Source organism: Taeniopygia guttata, chromosome 4 (assembly GCF_048771995.1).
Source record: "Taeniopygia guttata chromosome 4, bTaeGut7.mat, whole genome shotgun sequence".
NCBI classification, from domain to species: domain Eukaryota; kingdom Metazoa; phylum Chordata; class Aves; order Passeriformes; family Estrildidae; genus Taeniopygia; species Taeniopygia guttata.
The window spans coordinates 15,506,120-15,525,243 of NC_133028.1; the positions used below are offsets into that span (position 1 = coordinate 15,506,120).

Consider the following 19,124-nt stretch of genomic DNA (forward strand, 5'->3'; position numbering starts at 1 on the left):
AATGTCCTTTTAAAAACGCTGTATGCTACACCAGGAAACTCCTTGGCTTTTACTGTTCCCTTTAGGTTAGTAATGCCTATAAAAATGGTATTTAAACATTTGCCTGTTCATGGTCACTCAAACTAGTATTTTGTTGGAAAGTCACTTCTAAAATCCTATCCATTTCTAAAGCTAAGACTATTTACTGCATCATTCTCCCATTTCCATGAATCCAGAAGTAAAGAATGGAAAATTCTGGTGAAACTCACTAAGGGAAGCATACCTTGAATGCACCTGTTCTCTGAGAGAATGCATCCTTTTTCCTTCCTCTTCCCCAAAGTGACATGGTTTCTAGTTAATTCTTTCCAGATGCTATTTTCAGAGTCTTCAGTGAAATCAGCAAGCCACTGACAAAATCCCAAATATATTTTACAGGAGTGTTTCTGCAGGATGGAAGAGGTTTGGCCTCAGCTGAGGGATTGTTGCCACAGGCCCACACTCGGATAATAATTAGCATTTACTCCATGACTGCAGAAGGCTGATCAATTGCTTTATTATATCACTTTATACTATATTATACTCTACTTAAGAAACTCAGTAACCCTTCCAGCCAGTCCAATACAGCTTTGACCTAACTGGTCAATCCATCCAAACACCATCCAGTGTCCAATTAAGAAATCACCCTTTGGTAAACAAATCTCCATGACGCATTCCACATGTGCACAACAGCAGGTGCAACAAGTGGAGATAAGAATTTCTCATTCTTTCCTCTGATCTTCTCGCAGCCTTCCCTGGGAAAATGCCTGGGAAAGTCTGTGCCTGCTCTCTGTGACCAGAGAGCTGCTGCCACGAGGGATCGCTACCTGGTACTGCACCTCTTTCCATCAGCCACTATAAATAGTGCCCACAATCTTCCTCCCAAATGCCTGTGATGTTCCAGGTTCATTAACCCAGATGACAAAATCTCCTCCCTGTAGTGCCAGGTCCCGGTGAGAACAGGACAGTTACTCAGTGGTGGCTGACTGGAGCCCTGCCTGCAGCCCTGCTGGCGCTGCCGCGGGCTGCAGCCGCTGTTTGTGCGGCCATGCTGCGGCCTGCCCTGTGCCAGCGCCGCATTAACCAGGGCCGCCCGCGCGGCTCTGCAGCCCGGGAATCGGATGCGCTGCCTGAAGGAGGAGCAAGGCAGAAAAGTGTGTTTGGAAAGCATCAAGAGTCTGCAGGCCCAGCTGGTTTGGCCCCTAATTCAGGCGCAGATGCTGCCTTCAAGGTGCAGGGCTGTCCTGTGGAAAACCTGACTGCCTTCACACTCAGGCCTTGCCTTGCCTGACCTCTGAAAAAGCCCAGTAGTTGCACTGCCTGTTGTACATAGGTCAGTCTCTAACCACATATTTACAATCTGCTAGGTTTTATGGTGACAGACCATCTCAGAGGCTGCAACCGCCTATCCTGCACCCCAGACTCCAGAGGAATGGGAGAGAGTGGAGCAGATTTAGAAGAGTTTGTGGAAACAGCCCGAGGCCCTGGCTGAACAGCCTCCATCCCAGAGCAAAGGCAAGTTAATAACCAAACACATTGTCCTTTGGTGAGGCTGCGGGCAGGGCTGTATTTGACAGTAACAAAACTTTATGCCATCACCTACCACTGAGGATGCAGCGAGGTTGCACTCAAATGCATAGCATATAGAAGGGAGAGAAATGCAAGGCTGAAGCATTTTCTGCAAGAAGCCTTGAGAAAATTGAAGTCTTATCTTTGCGAAGAACTTTTCTGTCACCGCAATAAATAGACAAACCTACATTCACCACAGTCATCGCCTTCCTTGCGATTCCTCTGCAATTACGTGGAGGGGTCTCAGCTTTCCAGCCCAAATCACTTCTCCTTGCAACTGTGTTGTGAGAGCTTTCTTTAATGGATTCATGCTCGAAATGTAAAAGCCAAGCAGCCATGCACACTTCAATATTTAAAAGCATAAATAAAAATCTTAATAGATCCCAGATGTTTCATTTCCTCCAGCCCTTGTCAGTGATTGAATTGGTGCTGATGTAGATGATTTTTTAAGATCAGTGGTCAGTTTGATGCTGAAAAAGCTTTAGATGTCTGGGAATTTCAAATGCAATTCCTAGAAATAAATAAATCATTAAGTACAACTGTGAATGTAAGTGGCTGTTATTTTGTAAACTTATTTTATGGCCTGAAATGCACCCACAGGTTTTAAATACAACTGAGTGTGAAACAGACAGTAACATTTTGTCAAGATATATAAAACCTTGTAGATATAATTATTTAAATCTCATTTTCTTAGCAAAAGAACTCAAAGATTCATACAAATAGTAAACTAAGAAATCTATATGGTGCTGGTGATATTGAAGCTAATGAAGAACTTGCTATTTATTTGAGCAGAGCTCAGAGTTGCTAGCTGCATCCATTTTTCATTTATTAAACCAGCAATTTGCCATTTATCATACCAAGCAAATAAAGCACTATACAGAAAACATGTCTACAAAATAAGCTGCTGGGCCCAGTAACTCAGGTCACACTGCCACACACAAGTTCGCAAGCGCAGTGAGCAGCTCAGTTCTCTCTCTCTCTCTTATTTTTACTGGGAGAAGTCCTTAGTCTCCCAAATGAAAACAAATGGGGGTGGGAGGCATAGAGGGGAGGCTGAAGTTCGTATTTAGCTTGTACAGACCCATGATATGTGCACTTGACGTCATAAAAATGCTGTAAGTCTGCCAGGTCAGCAGCCACAAACCCCAAATGCTGCCAGTTGCAGGCTGAGCAGACACTAAAAGGCTGTGAATTTCATTTTATCATCCTTCCCCTCCCCGGTAAAGCAGTAGAAGCTAGCAGTTGCTGGAGAAAAACACTGGAATATATTAAATATGGACATCCAGGATTTGGTTTTGATCAGCATTAGAACAACCCCAATGACAAATTATGCAAAAACTGTTTTTATTAATATAGCTAACACATGTGGGTTTTGTAGTCCAATTTCAACGGGTGTTGATAAACTCAGCTAAATTATGCACGTCATTCAGCCTGCCAGATCTACCTACTATTCTTCTAATTTGTAAGCCATACATTTCTGTCCAGCTAAATTTCTGATTGAGAAAAACTTCACTCAGTTTCTGTTATTTGTTTTGCTACACAATACTCCTTAATAATGACTGCTGCTTGTTCTTAATCATGCTTTCTATAATACTTTTTGCATTTTGTGAAATTTTAAATGCAAACATAATACCAGTCCCTGAACATGCAGTTTTATTGCAGAGCCAACTATGGACAACACTGAACAGCTGACTATTTCCAGTCCTTTTGGTAAATCCATTAGAATAGGTAGGATCCACAAAACCAAGTTTTTACTGTTCTGGTTTCTGCACCTTGTTTTAACACCTTCATATACAGGACCAAATGCTCATTTCGTTGACTTAAAAAGGCAATCTTGGCATGGGATGAGGAGCTGCAGTTATAAGACCAGACTGAAGCAAACCTAGGAAGCTTCTGATGGAAAAACAGATTTTTTTTTTTTTTTACTTTTTTTCTTTTCTTTTTTTTTTTTTAACTTTTTATCACAGCAGCACCACTGGCCTGCAAATTATGTTATTTGCAATTGTGCATCTGTGTGCCATCAATCTCCAAGGAAGGGAAAGACTGCTGGGCTGAGCTCTCAATTTATGTTTCTCAGTTGACTCTTATAATCACACACAGTGTTTCCAACCTTAGTGCAGTTATTCTGTAAGAAAATTTGCACACCAGGTGGGTTTATCCAAGTTCCCATGGTCCTAATAGTTTCATATATTTCCTAATAATAATATTGAAAATTATATAGGCAACTGTGTTTCTAAAAAGCCACCTTCAACAAAATTGGGAGAGTTCTTTCCTCTCAACAGGAAAAGTATTTTAATAAAGTAGCTAGTGTATGCCTATAAAAATGGCAAGAAAAATGCAATTTAAAAATTTCACCCTTTTTTGATGCTGCCTTTAAATGTGGCATTAAACAAAGCTAAGGAAATTTTGGGATCCACAGGCAATAAAAGGTGCCAAAATACCATGGGCACAGAGCAGGACCCATTGACAAGGATCCCTTGGCCCTGCAGCACTGCAGTCCAAGTAAGGCATTATTAGTCACACTCTAGGCTGTGATTAGAAAGAAGGCTGGAGCTCTGTGCAAAGGTGTTTCTAAACCAGCAGAGGTGCAGCAAACTGCTTCACTGCCTTACTGAAATTCAGTCCATCTAATTGATACTGCAGAAGGCAGTAGCATAATGAAACAGAGCAGAGATCACTTCAGTAGTTTTATCAATCTATGCTCTCCTGCTCCTGACCAATATATAACACTGCACAGGACTTTACTCTTTCCAACTTCAAGCAGTCCTAGGAATAATTTAGGTTTCTATAATATGGTAACCATTAAGATATTTCTATTAGATCACCATTCAGAAATGTATCAAGGCTCACTTCATATGTGTAACATCAAAAATGCATTGGTTTTGCTTAAGGTAGCCCAGTTTCTCTCAAAATGACATTTTAAACAGAAGTTTTCCTCAGACCCGAAATAAAATACTTATAACTATCTCATTAGCTCATTTTGTGAGCAAATATAGGTAATGTCTGTTTAAAAGCAAAATCAATTAGACTCTGGGTAGTTTTGGTACTGTAATAGTCTCCAAAAGGCAACAGATGTGGGGACGGGGGAGGGGGAAGTTGATTTTGTCTTTTTAATATTCAAAGTGGGTCTGTTCTCACTGGCTAATTAAATCAGTAGAGTGCAAACAATAAAAGAAAAAATAAGTGTTGCCTTTCTTCCCTAGAACAACCTCCCTGATTCATCTCTACTTATTACAAAAACTTAATTTATTACCAGACTTTACAATATTTCCTCCCCAAATCATCATGAAATAAGATACATATTCCACAGCACCAGTTCCCATCAAAAAGAATATGTTTGTCCTGTAGAATTTAAGATAAGATGGTTTTTCTACTATTAAGAAAATATGGGCTTAGAATGGACTTCTTTGATTGACATGAAGCTACTGAAGAATCACACTTAAAAAGCAAAAGATTTAATAACAATATCAGGTGTACAAATCAAGCAGCAGAATGCTGGCTTAAATATATTTGTAGTTCCTTGGCAAAACTAATAGATTTGCACAGGTGTGCTGAATTACTTGAGAAGTAACAAAATGTGTTAATAACATTAAACAGTCATCTTCCAATAACAGACTATTATGGTACTTTCTAGTCAGAAACTTCTTTATAGTGCATAAATACATGTAATATCAATTTAAAAAATTTATTTATGACATTAAAATGACAATGGTATATATAGATTCAGGTTTGAACGTATTTTAAATACTACTACCAACTTTTAGCCTTTAGTTAGTTACAACTTTTAGCCTTTAGTTATCTGCAGATACGGACCAGAATTCCACCATTCTAGCACTGTACAAGAAGAGAGAAGGTGGTTCCAGCCCCAGGAACTTACAGTAAAGGTGCACATTGTGAAGACAAGGTAGTATGAGCATCAGTAACCACCTAAATTTACAAGCATAAAGCTCAGTAAAGGATCAGTAGACCTATGCATGAAATAAGGCAGATTGCACATCCTGAGTCATGGGCTGCTATCTCTCCCCACACCATCAAGTTAAATGAAAGTTTGGGCATGTTTGCCTATGTATTATGGTTAAGTGACATCACTGTGGACACATCTGAAGATAAGGGACAAGAGAGGGATGCAGACCCTTTGCATCATAAGGGTGTATTCAGCAATAAGGTGGTGTTTAGCAGCAGAAGGCAACAATTTCAGCCCGTTGTTACCTAGTTTTTGAAAACATCAGAGCTAAGGAAATTATTATAAGACATAATGCATGAGTTTACAGGCAACTCCACTCAGATGCTCAGGATAATCGTGGACGAAAACATGGACATTCTTATTTGAAGATGTAACAAGTGACAATCAAGACACTAGTGCAGTACTGTGAGGTCCGGAGCATTTATAGATGCAGGGTTTTTTCTAAGCTCCATGCACTATCAGCCGAATTTTAAGTTTAATGGTAACTTCTCAGCAAAATACAACTTCATTGTAGTTAATGAACTATCCACAGCTGAAACATTGATCTATTTAATCCCAGATTCATGGCTGTATGGGTTTACATGCTCATTGCCAAATGCTAACTATAACTTAGTTGAAGCTGTTGTTTAGCTACCATTTAAAACATACCCAGTATCAAAAAGTACTCTTCACCCTTCAAGCATTCTTTTGGTTAACAAAATTAGTGGTCTCAAACAAATAAAATATTTACTTTGTACTGCATCCAAAACCAGAGTTTCTTTATGTAATCTGACTGATGAGAGTTTCTTTATGTAATCTCCAAAGCCATGGAGATAATAGCAGCAGGTTAGACTTAGCAAAATGTTGCCTCAGCTTTTGCCACTTAGCAGTAAAATACATGCTATAAAGACACAAACAGAAATGAGCCCACTAACACCTAGTTTAACTGTGTCTTGAAAACAGTATAGTAACCCAGCATAGAGATTTCTATTGGTATTTGTATGAAAGGACATTTGTCAATACCCATTAACCTCTGGCTTTTACCTGTTAGTTTTCTAAAAGATGCTTGTGTTGCTTCACAAGCCACAAGGTGTCACAGTGGCTCAAGTGGTAGGATTCTTGTCAGTCTAGACACGCAGGTTGTGGCTTCAGGTTACATACCAGTGCTAACACCGCTCTGTACGAGGAAGTCTGTGCTACACTGCATATTTGGAAGTGTAGCCCTTTGGATGCAACTGTCAGTCAAGGTGCAGCTCAGTTGCCTAAGGATGTTTTTTTATACGGGCATTAAATAGTCTTACAGCACTTTCAGGGAAGAGAAGTACTTGGTGTGCTGGCATCTTGACCAATCTTTTTCCTTTGCATTATTAACCCTGCCAGTGTTAGGAAGTACTGAAAAGATTTGAGCTAATCATTCATATCAAATAAAAAAAATTTATGAATACCACTTCATCCTAACAAGTATTTCTAGGAATTAGTAACAATTTATTTGAATGCACTAATTATTCAAACTTATGACATATTTCTGCTCATCCTTCATAACAAGCAATGTGCTCTAAGCATGTAATATTCTGCTAAGATTATATATCGTAGTTGGTCATATATTGTGTGTTACTGTTTTGCATCCTTGACTGGATGAGCACAGATGGAGCTTGAGCTTAAAATGCCAGGAAGCTTAGAAAATTTTTATCATTTTTCTAATGTAACTGCACACTAAGCAGCATTCAGTTCCATGAAAAAAATTATGCACATACATCGTATTTACTGACTTGTAATTTTCCCATTGCAACCAGCCATTGTTATTAATTTTCTTTACATTCATACACCAGTCAGTCCTCACTGCAAAGCAATCAGAGATTCTTCTCTGGTGTATTTAATTTCTAAGTATCATGCTTCTATCTGGGAGGTAAGCTCAAAACAGGAAACACTGCCTCTCAGCTTAGCCCGTATAAAATAAGTAAATTCTTTCAGTAATGGTTAATAAATTGAAATTCGCATTCTGCAATTATTTGTAAGAATAAAACTCCACTGATCAAACATTCACAGAAAAGCATAAAGAGCACGAACACAGCCAAAGCAAATTCACTGCTAAACTCAAGTGAATTGTCACGGAAATTTTTCATGTAGTATTTGTTGCACTCAGGTAATGAACATTTACCCAGTGTGTTGGCTTTTCATGTCCCATTATTCATGCCAATGCATTCATTAAAATGGGCCTATGCTATTTAACATAATCAGCAGTGTGCATAGGTGTGGCCTTCAAAGAGTTATTACCACAGTTTACAGGCATGCTGTTCATAAATACAAGCAGAACCCCAGTCACTGGAAAATGCCAAGCTTCCCAAAAACATATGGTAATTTTTGCTGTGTAAAATGGATAGATGCACTATATAATGCATAATTGCATCACATTATATCTGAACTTCTAATTGCTTAAAATGATACTTCAAATCACATCAGCAACATTATTACCTAACTACCCTAAGGGTTAACTGATATTCCAGTGATTAAGTCTAGGTAGAAGAAGTAGAGCTATCGTATTGCCTTCATCCACCACAGCAAAAGGTATGATTGCAAATGTACATCTCAAATCCATCAGAGATTCTGTGAAATTCTGTGAATGTTTTCAACATCTTGGTATGGGGAAAAAAGGTGCAGAAATGAGTGCCAAAAGGAAGGAGGTCCCTCTTGCTGAACAACAAGAATTGTTTTCATTTGCTCTAAAGGAACTATGTTATAGCAGTTTCTTTCCTTTCACATCATTGTCATGCAAGATAGAGTAACATGGTAACATTTTTGGTACTTAAACTGACTACAAGAATTACGGAAGATGGTGAGTGACATTAATCTGAAATGGTAAGTTACTATTAGAATGTGGGGGAGTAAAACAGAGTTGTAGGCATTTCACCACTGTCAAATGACCCATGCATGAGACTTTTGTAAACTGTGGGAATGAAGCATAGCATTCTAGGTTTTCCTTTTTTCCACCTATTAAAGGCTGTCCTGGTTGCAAACCTAGAGGCAAAACAAGTGTCACACCTGCTTTGCCCCCTAGAGCATGTCTAGTCCACAGAAAAAGGCTAGAAATGCTGGTGCTGCTGACTGCCTTCCTAAGGGATGGTGCATGCTGAAGGTACTTCAGCATTAGAAGAAATAAAATGAAAAAGTTTCACTCTATTTACTTTCCTGTTTTCTGAGCATTTTTCCCTCTACACGTAACTATGGTATTTAAAGATTTAGAATATTTATTTTTTGTATAATATAGCCATTAATATCTCAGAAATCTTTGTAACCTGCTCTAGGACAGATGGCAGCTATTTGTCTGATAAAATCTTCTGCTAATGGCTGAGGCAAAACTACACAACTGGAACAAAAATCACAGTAAGGTACATAAAATACTTCTAATGCACAGTGCTTAAAGTCATATTTTTCTCAATTTACTACTTTAAAAATTAACCTAATAAAAATGTAGTTAGGAAAAAAAAAATGTTTGGAAGTCCAAACAGAAAGTCAAAATAGTCCACTGCACATATAATGTAAGACTGCACATATTACTACTCAAACATGGTCAATTATTTTTTCCAAGTATTTCGTTTTTCAAGAATAAGCAAAGTGGATCTGTGACTCAATCTGTTCTTGAATCTGCTTTAATCAGGGGGTTCTAAATATGACCACTTTTGTGCACACATAATGTTTCTTTGTACTTTGAATGCAACAGATAAGGACGTTCAGCCAGGCAATTGTTTTTGGACGTTATAGTCTGCCGCTAGCAGTTGGGTGAAACTCATGGGATCTAGACAGCTACTGAATCTGCTTTATGTAAGTAATCTCATGTCAAAACTATACTGAGATTAGATTTCCCCCTCCCCTTTTTAATACACATACAAATGATGCTCCTGCTCAGCTAATTAGGCTTGGCAAGCTTAGAACCAGGGAAGATGGATATCAACAGGTACTGCAGATCATGTGAGACAGATTTACAGCAACAATCCAATTCATTAGGTGCTCCAAAGGATGCTAACTATTTGGTTTGCAGCTGACCCAGCAGTAGATTTAAGGACATTTAGAAACCTACATAAAGCTGTGGGCTTTCCTGCATCAGTTCTGAGCTTGCCATTCTGCTCTCCACAAGCACTGGAATATGAATATTGACAAGAGAAAGACCTCAGGGAGAAGTTCTAGTGTGATGCTTTTATTTTGGCTGTAGCTCAACCCAAAACCACTACAACCCAAACCATTCTATGAGTCTGTGATTCAAGTCTGTATACTGAGGATGGGCACATCCCCTGGCCAGAAGTTTCAGCATGGGCATGTCTCCTTGACAGTACTGTAGAAACATCAAGGTGATGCCAAGATGACCTAAAGTCTCACAGAGAGGACAGCCTGCTCCTGTAAAATTTATGGCCTTTGCAAAGACTCTTCAGGACCAACAACTCTTGAATCCTGAAGAGGTGATAAGTTTAAAAACACACCGAGTTCATGTCTAGCTCTGAAAAGGTCTAATTCTTCCCAAATATTTGGGTTTTCGCTAACCTTTTAAGGCATGAAAGTACTGGATGCAGAGATATCAGCTGCTCCCATACTGAGGTTTAAGTTCTGCAGATGGTCTAGTTGATTCCCTGTTACCTCAGAAGTACCAAGGGGACTACACAGCCTAAATCAACAATTTATAGGTGTTAGTCTAGTAGGGCATGGCTGTCAACCACATGATAGAAACAGTATTCTGACCAGAAAGTACCTTCTCTCTGAAATTCTGATGCTAACCAAACACAGAAAGAATGCACCAGGGAAAAAAAAAGATGCAGGTCTAGGGGAGAAGATTTTAGCCAGGGGTTTGGGAATGTTTCTTTCACTACTAATTTTGTGTAATAAATAGGACCATTGAGAACTGGCCAATAGGTCCTGCCCTACCACAGTCTTTTCTGGAGACTAATCATCAGCCTCTTTGGGGCAACCTCATACATGCCACAATCACCCCTCTAAGGCATCAAGTAGCCCAGCAACAACTTCTGAAACTTCTGTACCTGGCAAAAGTGGGGATCTATCCTGACCTGTTTACACAGCACAGTGTAGGAAAGAAGGATCTTCTCATGGAGGAAACAACTGAACAAAGAATCAGCATGGTTGAAATGCGTGTTTATAGTAGATATGCAACTTCTGGCAAAGAGATGCAAAAAAAAAACCATTTGAAATAAGAAGTCCAGCTAAAAAATACTGCTAAGAGTTTAGCAATCTTACCCCTTTTTAAACAAAGAAAATGCATATACCAAACCCAAAATATTTTCTTTTTTATCTGATCTTGCAATCTTACTGCAGGCAAAACTCCAGCCTAAATAATAGCATGGAACTGGCTCCTTGTTATGATCTCTATTTTGTTCTTTCTCATTAACCAACAGCTTCTATTTTTGAGACTGGATCTGTATAGTAAATCTTGTTTACATCAGGAAAAGACAAAGTTTAGGGGGTTTTCTAAGTGTATTTATGGCTTAATGAGTAAAGAAAAAAGAGTTGAAAATATTTCTTTATAGAAAATTATCTAGTAAGCATCAGTGTGATTGCATGCAAGACCCATTTTTTACACTTTTGCAGTGACTCTTTCTCCACCCTCACCAGCCCCTACCCCCAAGTGCAGCATGAGTGCAGTTTCCATCCCATTATATGACTTTTTGAGGGGGGAGGGTGGGCAGGAGCAGCAAGACATCCCTGATCGTAAGCTAAGGATCAACATGTAAAGGAAGTGGAGTCTTTTTTTTCTCCCCTGGCCTCATAAGAATTGTTAGTTTGCAACAATTTTAATTGAAAGCAGCTGCAACTGAAATGTTTTTAACGGATAGAAAACATGTATGAAATAAAAGAAATTCAGTAAAAAGAGCCTTGAATCCATTCTGAAGTCAGCGTCTGCCTAAAGGCATTCAAGGGTTTTCTTTTAACACTGACCTTTTAGTTTCAGCAAAGCATGGCTCATAAGTACTCTCAAAATACTTTACTCATATTTCTAGAATTGATAAGTATTAGTATATTTGTGGGTGAAAGAATATTTCCTCAAAATTACTTTAAAATAGAAGTTTATGTGTTTTCCCCTCAACAAAACAAACTCATTAGACAAACTTAGACTTATGTACACAATATGGGAGATCTGTTTGCCATGCTAAGTTGCTAGGAGAACAAGTGTGATGTCACAACATAGATTTTTATGACTAATCTATTAAAAATGCATCAGGAAGAAGAAGATTATTTCATCAGATAGCAATGTGAGAAAGAAAAATAAGAGACTTTCATTAAACAGCAGAAAATTTGTTTTGCTTTGATTTGCATTAAATATTTGGTTGCATATGAGTGTCTGTGTAAGCTTCCAGTTCATTTAGCAGCTTTTAAATAATCATAACAACTTCCTTTATTTTCCTTTTAATTTTCTTTATATATTTTTCCATCATGAAATCTTCGTTAAATTCACTATACAGTTTAATAGGAGTTTAATATCATTTGATTAAGCTGATTGTCTTTAAAATAAATATGCTACTAATCAAGGTCTCTAGTCACCCTTAAAAACACTGCTCTCTTAGCCAGAGGGAGAGTTGTGTGTTGCATCCAATAGTGATGTAAAGCATAATCTCTTGTAGCGACAGAGAGATATAACAGGTGAATTTAATGTATTGTGATCCACAAAAGTTCTAACAATACAGGGGACTAAATAAACAAGCAAAAGGCTTGATACATTTCTTTGATTACTGACAAAAACGCAACGCCTCAAACTTTAAACTGTCAGCAACTTTAAGTGATCTGTTCACAACACTCTGTAATGCTACTGAATAATTATATACAAGATATAATCACCTTTTTTCTTTTAAGTGTAAGCAATTTCAAATGATTAAAAATTAGAACAGAAAAGGATTTACAACATCAAAGAGGGAAAGAGATGCCTTTTTAAACATCAAGTTTTATGAAAAACAGAGACATTTACTTATGTTATGTATTGCTACCTAGAACTTCAGAATCTGTTGATTATGCCACTACAGGATTCCTTTCTTGAAATGTTAAACTAACACAGATATAAAAAAATTAAGATAAACCAAGTATGACTGAATGGGAATGAAATCCTGAAAACCACACACAGAGCAAGGAAACAGCTGCATTTTGTTTAACCAGAAGTTAATCAACTATGAGAGAAGTAAGCAAGATTTATCTTTATATCTGCCAGAGATTATTAAACATTTAAATATTCATTTTACTTCTTTAAATAGGGATTGATGATGCATTACAAAATGGTACTGGATGCTCCTAAAGTATTATTAAAAAAGCAGATATTAATTTAGAAAAAAGTATTACCACATTAGATTTCTTTGAATAACTTTTAAGGAAGGTACAATTTTCCTGTAGACTGTTTAGTAACTCAGACTCCCTAATTTACTTTAGATCACATAAGAATTAGCTAGGTGGTGGACTTTTGCCAGTACTTACATCATAAAACCACCCCCTGCCTGGGTGTGATTGGAATTCTTCGCCTAAGACTGACCCTGAATTTAAAAAGGCTGTTGTAGGTTCTGTCTGAGGAGCCCATAAAGTTATAAGAAGTTTGGAGAGCAAAAGTTTGCACATCTAGCACTGACTAAAGCTGCTAATTCTTTACTTTCATGACTTCCATTGCTTCCTAAAGAAAACAAGAACAACAAAGATAGCTATGCTGCATCTAAATGACCTTTCTTTATCACTCTGTACTTTGTCTGCTTAATACACCGAGCACATCCTTCACACTGACTGTTATTCCCTTCCACCCAATGCTGACAGAAACTGGAGTGGAAGCAGTGGATTTCTCAGGAAGGGTCCCCAAGCCCTGAACCCTTTTGAGAACACTTCTATCTCCCCCAACCATCAACCCTACTGCTGGGAGGGCAAGAATAGGTATGGCATTTACTGGTGGATCAGTAATGGTGTTTCAACTAGCTCATTGGTATTTTTTTTTAATAATAATTTCTCACCTACCTGCAAGCTTTGGAGAACTACAACAGGAAGGGAGAGGAGAAAACAGACAGACATGACATACAGATGCTCCTTCCATAGGCTCTCCATCCATTCTCTGTACAACTTTATTAAATTATGTATGTTTTGCTCTGCCTTGGAACTTCCACCTCTGCAAGGGACAGTAGAGAATCTGGCTCTACAGGGTTATTAAGAACATTTTTATGTTTTATGAAACCAGAAAAATCCCAAAGGCTTTCCATGGATATATGTGGGAAAACAGCTGTAGTTTCCCTTTTTTTTTAATGCATCCTCATTTACCACTGTCTCTCTGCACAAGTTGGGTCCATGTGGAATCTGCCAGCTTGCTACCCCCAGTCTTTTGGAGAGTTTCTTTGTAATTCCTTTCGCCTTAAGCTGCTTTGCCTGTGCTCACCTACCCCCTGGGGCTCACAGAGCACAAGCAGCCTCCTTCAGAGACCAGTGCCTACATTATTCCAAAGACTGCCTGAAGAGAAACGTTCATGCTGCAAGCCTGTATCACCCACAGCATAAGCACATTCCTTCCATGACACACCAGGCTCTGGATTCAAAAAATTTAGAGCTAGTTATGCATGCTCCAGAAGCCTTCACCTACCAATCCCAAACATGCTTGGAAGTGCATAAAATTAATGTGAAACTTCCACTTTCTGACCTGCCCAAGAAGCCAGATAGACTGGCCACACCTGGTCACTCTAGTGTCCCAGGAAATTAGTTTAATATTTTTTGTTTGTTTATTAGGGAGATGTTTTTATTGGAAGATGAATGACATGAACTGAAGTTAACTAAAAAAAAACACATTTCAATGAACAACAATGCTTACAGCACAGAGTTCATAAACTGAAAAAACAGAAAACCAGAATGTAAATACTGAACAATCACAAAGCAAAAGAATTTTTATTCTGAGCAAATAAAAGAAATGCTGGAGCATAAGGCCTTCATTAGCTAAATACTGACTGTTAAAGTAAAATGCTGCTTAAACCTAGCAAGACACTCCTAGCAAGAAAGAGTGGGTTATTGCTTTTTGCCCACAACAATCCATATGAATTTCCACAGCAAAAATAGCAATTAAAGGTGCTGAAGTTTAATTCAGCATACCTCAACAACAAAGGAGGGGAAAGCTGTTTCACAAGTAACTCAAAAACTTTGCTAGTGTAACATCCTTAAAGGAGCTACAATCAGGAACTGGCCAAGTATTAAAAGTACCATTAAAATCATATGTAAAAAAGCTAAGTTAGCGCTGACATCTTTTAGAGCAGGTTGTACATAAAACCTGGAAGAAATCATTCAGTGATACATATTTGCTTTTCTCACTTGAAAAAGTCTATAAATTATTACATGAATATGTACAGGAATGCAAGGAACAGAGTTGCAAGACAGTAACAAGCAAGCAGTAGCAAACCAGCCCTCATTCTAAATGGCAGCAACCCCTCTGCAGCCAACAACTTAGGGGCAAAACTGACAAACACTTGCCGTGATTTTGGGAGCAAAGAGCTACTTGGAGTTTTTAGCCAGCACAAAGTGCATCACCAATTACTCCCCAGCAACGTTTCAAGCCTGGCAGCGGTAACAGTGATAGAGAAGCAGTTACCCCGTGGCGGTACCCAATCAGAAAGCAGGTCACATCTCGTTAGCTGTATCATATACATTAAACGTCACAGATTCTCCATGGCTTAGCTGACAATTCAGGCATGTGTGTTTTATTTTATGATAACCTTATGTTATCTTAAAGAATCACAATGCAACAAACAGATCATCCTGAGATCCTTCACCACACTGCGTTTCACAAACCTAGCAGATATTTGCCACTATATAAAGCCGTTTACTATAAAAGATTCATACTTTTAAAAAGTCTTTTCAGGGCACCACTAATAGACTACTATGAAAAATTGCAGCACCAAGAATGTTTGCTGCACAAACACAGACACATGGACAGAAATGCAACCTGATTCACTTTCACTTCATTAGACTTGAAAAGTGTGTTTTACTTAACCACATAAATAACAAGATGCAGCCCCCACTATTTTTATTTTTTTTTTTAATGACAAAAGCATTTCCCCCTCCCATTCAGCATGTTGTTTGCAGGGGCTGGTCTGGATTTTGAAGCCAGGGTGTATAAACCACTAACACATTTTACAAAGCATAACCCACAGTGAATGTAGTTTACATTACTGGGTACTTTTGACAGCTATATGATAAAGTAGTGAACTGACCATCTCTCTTGCAAAATGCAACAGCATTCTAAATGTAAACACAAATTTCTCTCGTCAGTTGTCCCAAACATGTGTTCTTTAAGAGTAGTCTAGGAATAAGTTTTTAAACTCCGCTCCTCTTTTCAGTTATCATCCATTTTTCATTTTAACGAGTTTACAGAACAAAACCAAAGAAATGTTCGTCTCTCCCCCTAAACCTGCAACATTCCAGAATTAATTTTGTGCAAAAGCCGAAGCAATACTTTGCAATATTATAGCTGCAAATGCCAGCAGGACGGATCCTGAACAAACAACACAGTAAGGCAAAGAAATTTCCTGAGACCAGCGTTATAATCAATCCTGAAGTGCTGTACTGTAATTTCATGATTTCAGCCTAAGCTGGTATCTCCTCAAAGAGTTGCTCTGCGTGGAAACATAATGAGGGATTACCCAATTAAACTACTAAATTAATTAGGGTTCATGCCTGCATATATTGTACTGTCTAGTGGGACGCTTCAGCTGGAATTCGGGCTGAAACCTACCACGGTCCATGCACAGGAAAACAAGGCTGGGGGACTTACCTCCGTCCGCGACTGCAGCCTCTTGTTCATTTCATATATTCGGTACTCTGGTTGCACCATGTATGGTGTGTGTCTCCTATAAAATGGGCCAAAAGGAGAAGAATAGAAAGGGTCATGTGGTGTGCTGGACATCTTGCCTGCTTGCAGAGATTCAAGCTACACAGAGTATCATCAACATCCATACAGAGCACATGGGCTGTGTGTTCTTCACAGTACAAAGTAGCGGCGCGCACACACACACACACATCCAGGCTGCACGCACTGGCTGGGGACTGCTGTGGGAGCCCGCTCCGGCGGAGACGGGCGGGGGGGTGGGGGGAGCGGGAGCGCACAGGCTCCAGACACGGAGAGGGAGGCTGGATAGCTTCAGGCACCGCCGCTCGGTTTTAAAGCAGCAGTTTCTGGAGGGGTCATTTCCTGTCCGCGCTGCCGACTAGTTCAGAAATGCCATCCCCCCCTCCCCGCCTGGCAGAGGTGCGGGTTGGGGTTCGCTGTCCCCCCGCAGGCCCCCGCCGGAGCCGCGGCGGGCTCGTTAGCATATAGGTGGTTTAAAAGCTGCCTGAGCCAATCACCCCGCGGGTAATGTCAGAAATGTGATTACTACAAAATACATAAACACAGGCCACGGCCATCCCGCCGCGGGCAGCCGCCGCTTCCCCCGCGCCCGACGGCGCCCGCAGCGCCCGCTGCCCGCCCGGGGCGGCCGCTCCGCGCTGCCCGGGCCGGGGCCGCACCCGGGGCACGGCAGGGAGGGCGGCCGGCACAAAGAAATAGCCCCGCACGCCACACTTCACACAATGGAGAGCACTCGGATGCCAGCCGCAGAAACCTCCCGGAAAATGGGAAAGCACAAAGGGGCGGGTGGCAGAGCGGGACCCCCGGGCGAGCAGCGGCGGTGCCCTTCGGCGGGGGTCAGCCGAACACAAATGGGTCGTTTCAGACGCCGCTGTCCGGAGTAAAGGCGTCGGCAGCTAGGTGGGAGACTGCTCCCAGCTTTTAGGATCATTGCTGGGCATAAATCCAGTCGCGGTTAGAGAGCGTTGCCAGCGAATATCTAACATTCGGAGGGGGGTCCCGAGGGAGGAGGGGAGGGCAAGGGGAGGAGATCACCCCTTGGAGGTGAGGGATGAACTTTATCTGTTGAATCCATACTTGCAGGAAAGTGCTGGGAGCGGACACCACGTGAACAAAAAGTCCTAAAAATACAGAATAAACAAAATGGTCTCATGTGCTCAATGGGAAAGTGCAAGGTCTAGGAGGGGAGCCTTCAAATTACCTGTATGAGAAAGTCCCCGAAGCACAGACTGTGTCCTCATACACAGCTGTAAAGTATCAGGCATTATTTACAGTACTGAATAAATGTAAAAACAACAATAAACAGCGCTGAATTAATCTCTCATGTAAATTCATTCAAGCAAATGGAACCACTCTAGGAACAGATTTAGTTAACTAATATGATTAAGAGAATAACAATGAGCTGCAGCCACAACGGTTCTCAGTCGGAGTGCTCTGCATGAACGCTGCGGGATCGCCCATTTCACAGATGGGGAAATCAAGGCACACACCATTACTTTTTCTAAATTTTTGTAATAATCCCAAAAAATATTTGAGTATGGTATGGCTTTACTCAGTGTCAAAAATTTAATGCAAATCTGACTGAATGTAGGAATATTTTAAGACATATTTGACAAATTCTAATTTTCACTGGCATTTGGCTAATTCTGGAAAGTCTGACCTCTCTTTTCAGGATAAAATATGAAATTTCATACTTTATATTCTACTGACCACTGAACAGAATCATAATTTATCTTTCCCCTACCAGTAGTTGTTTAGCAAAACTATTTCTGAATGTTCTTATGGAATAACAGTTTCCATAAGAAGTGACGTATTGAGCTGTTTTTATAGACTTCCCACAGTTTCTGTCACTAAACACAGAGACAACGGATAATACATGAGGAATGTCACTTCTCTCTTTAAGAGTACCCCAGCTATGTAGCAATGCTACACTGCCACTCCAGTAGCATTACTGGAGGTGCTGAGTTTAATAAATAGCATGTGCAATGTTTGGCTCAGCAGTGCTGCAGGGACTGTGACAGCGCTCTGCCAGGGTTTGCTGACCCCATGAAAAGCCTGTAACATGGCTACACACCTACAAGAAAACTTTTCTGCATCTACCTTGTATTCTGAGAGATCCAAACAAGGCTACCTTAAAACCTAAAACCAAAATGACCAGCAAAAATAGAGTTACAGCACTAATAAATACAGTATTTATAACCAAAGTACGATATAAGTTTAAAAATGTCCAAAAAACCCAACCAGAAATCTGCCAAGTTCTGGATTTTACCTTCTTTGCAAAGCAAATCCAAAATATAATATATCTGCCTAAGAGAGGACACACTGCTCTCTGTAATTAAAATGGTGGGATTTTTCATAGCTTGTAAGTTATTTCTGTTTTAAAGGACTATTAGTATTTTTATTTTGGCTGAGGTGGTGGGAAAGGAAGGAGCAGTATGATTTGCTCTCATGAGTAAAAACCCCAGATACTCCCCTCAACCCCCTTATAAGAGCTTCTGTGTATGGGTCTAGCACAAAGCAAAAATATGCAGTGATATTTTAATAATTCCCATTGATTAACTGGCAAATTATCCCACACCTACAGCCCACCAGCAAGAACCGAGTCCCAGGGTAGGAGCCTGCTAATTACAGGCTCCGGCAGCTCTTCCAGTTGCCTGTTATCATCTAGACTAGTGTGATGTGCAGAACAGTAAAACAGAAGGCAGAATCAAAGGAACATAAAGTTACAGGGATCCTTACAGTGTCATCTCGATT

At 39.8% G+C, this 19,124-nt stretch overlaps 1 protein-coding gene across 11 annotated transcripts in view; it reads right to left on the reverse strand.

The window, feature by feature from the left end:
• Nucleotides 1-16,599, reverse strand: part of LDB2 (LIM domain binding 2) — a 212,839-nt gene extending 196,240 nt beyond the window's left edge. For 9 of the 11 annotated variants that reach the window (XM_030270799.4, XM_072928028.1, XM_012573652.5 and 6 more), the window contains exon 1: nt 16,296-16,562. In XM_030270799.4, the coding sequence (XP_030126659.1) occupies nt 16,296-16,427 (132 nt within the window). In that variant the 5' untranslated portion in view covers nt 16,428-16,562. Of the gene's footprint in view, nt 1-16,295 lie in introns of all 11 variants that reach the window. The other 2 variants (XM_030270798.4, XM_002193942.6) reach the window with 2 other exon arrangements.
• Nucleotides 16,600-19,124: the final 2,525 nt, after the last annotated feature.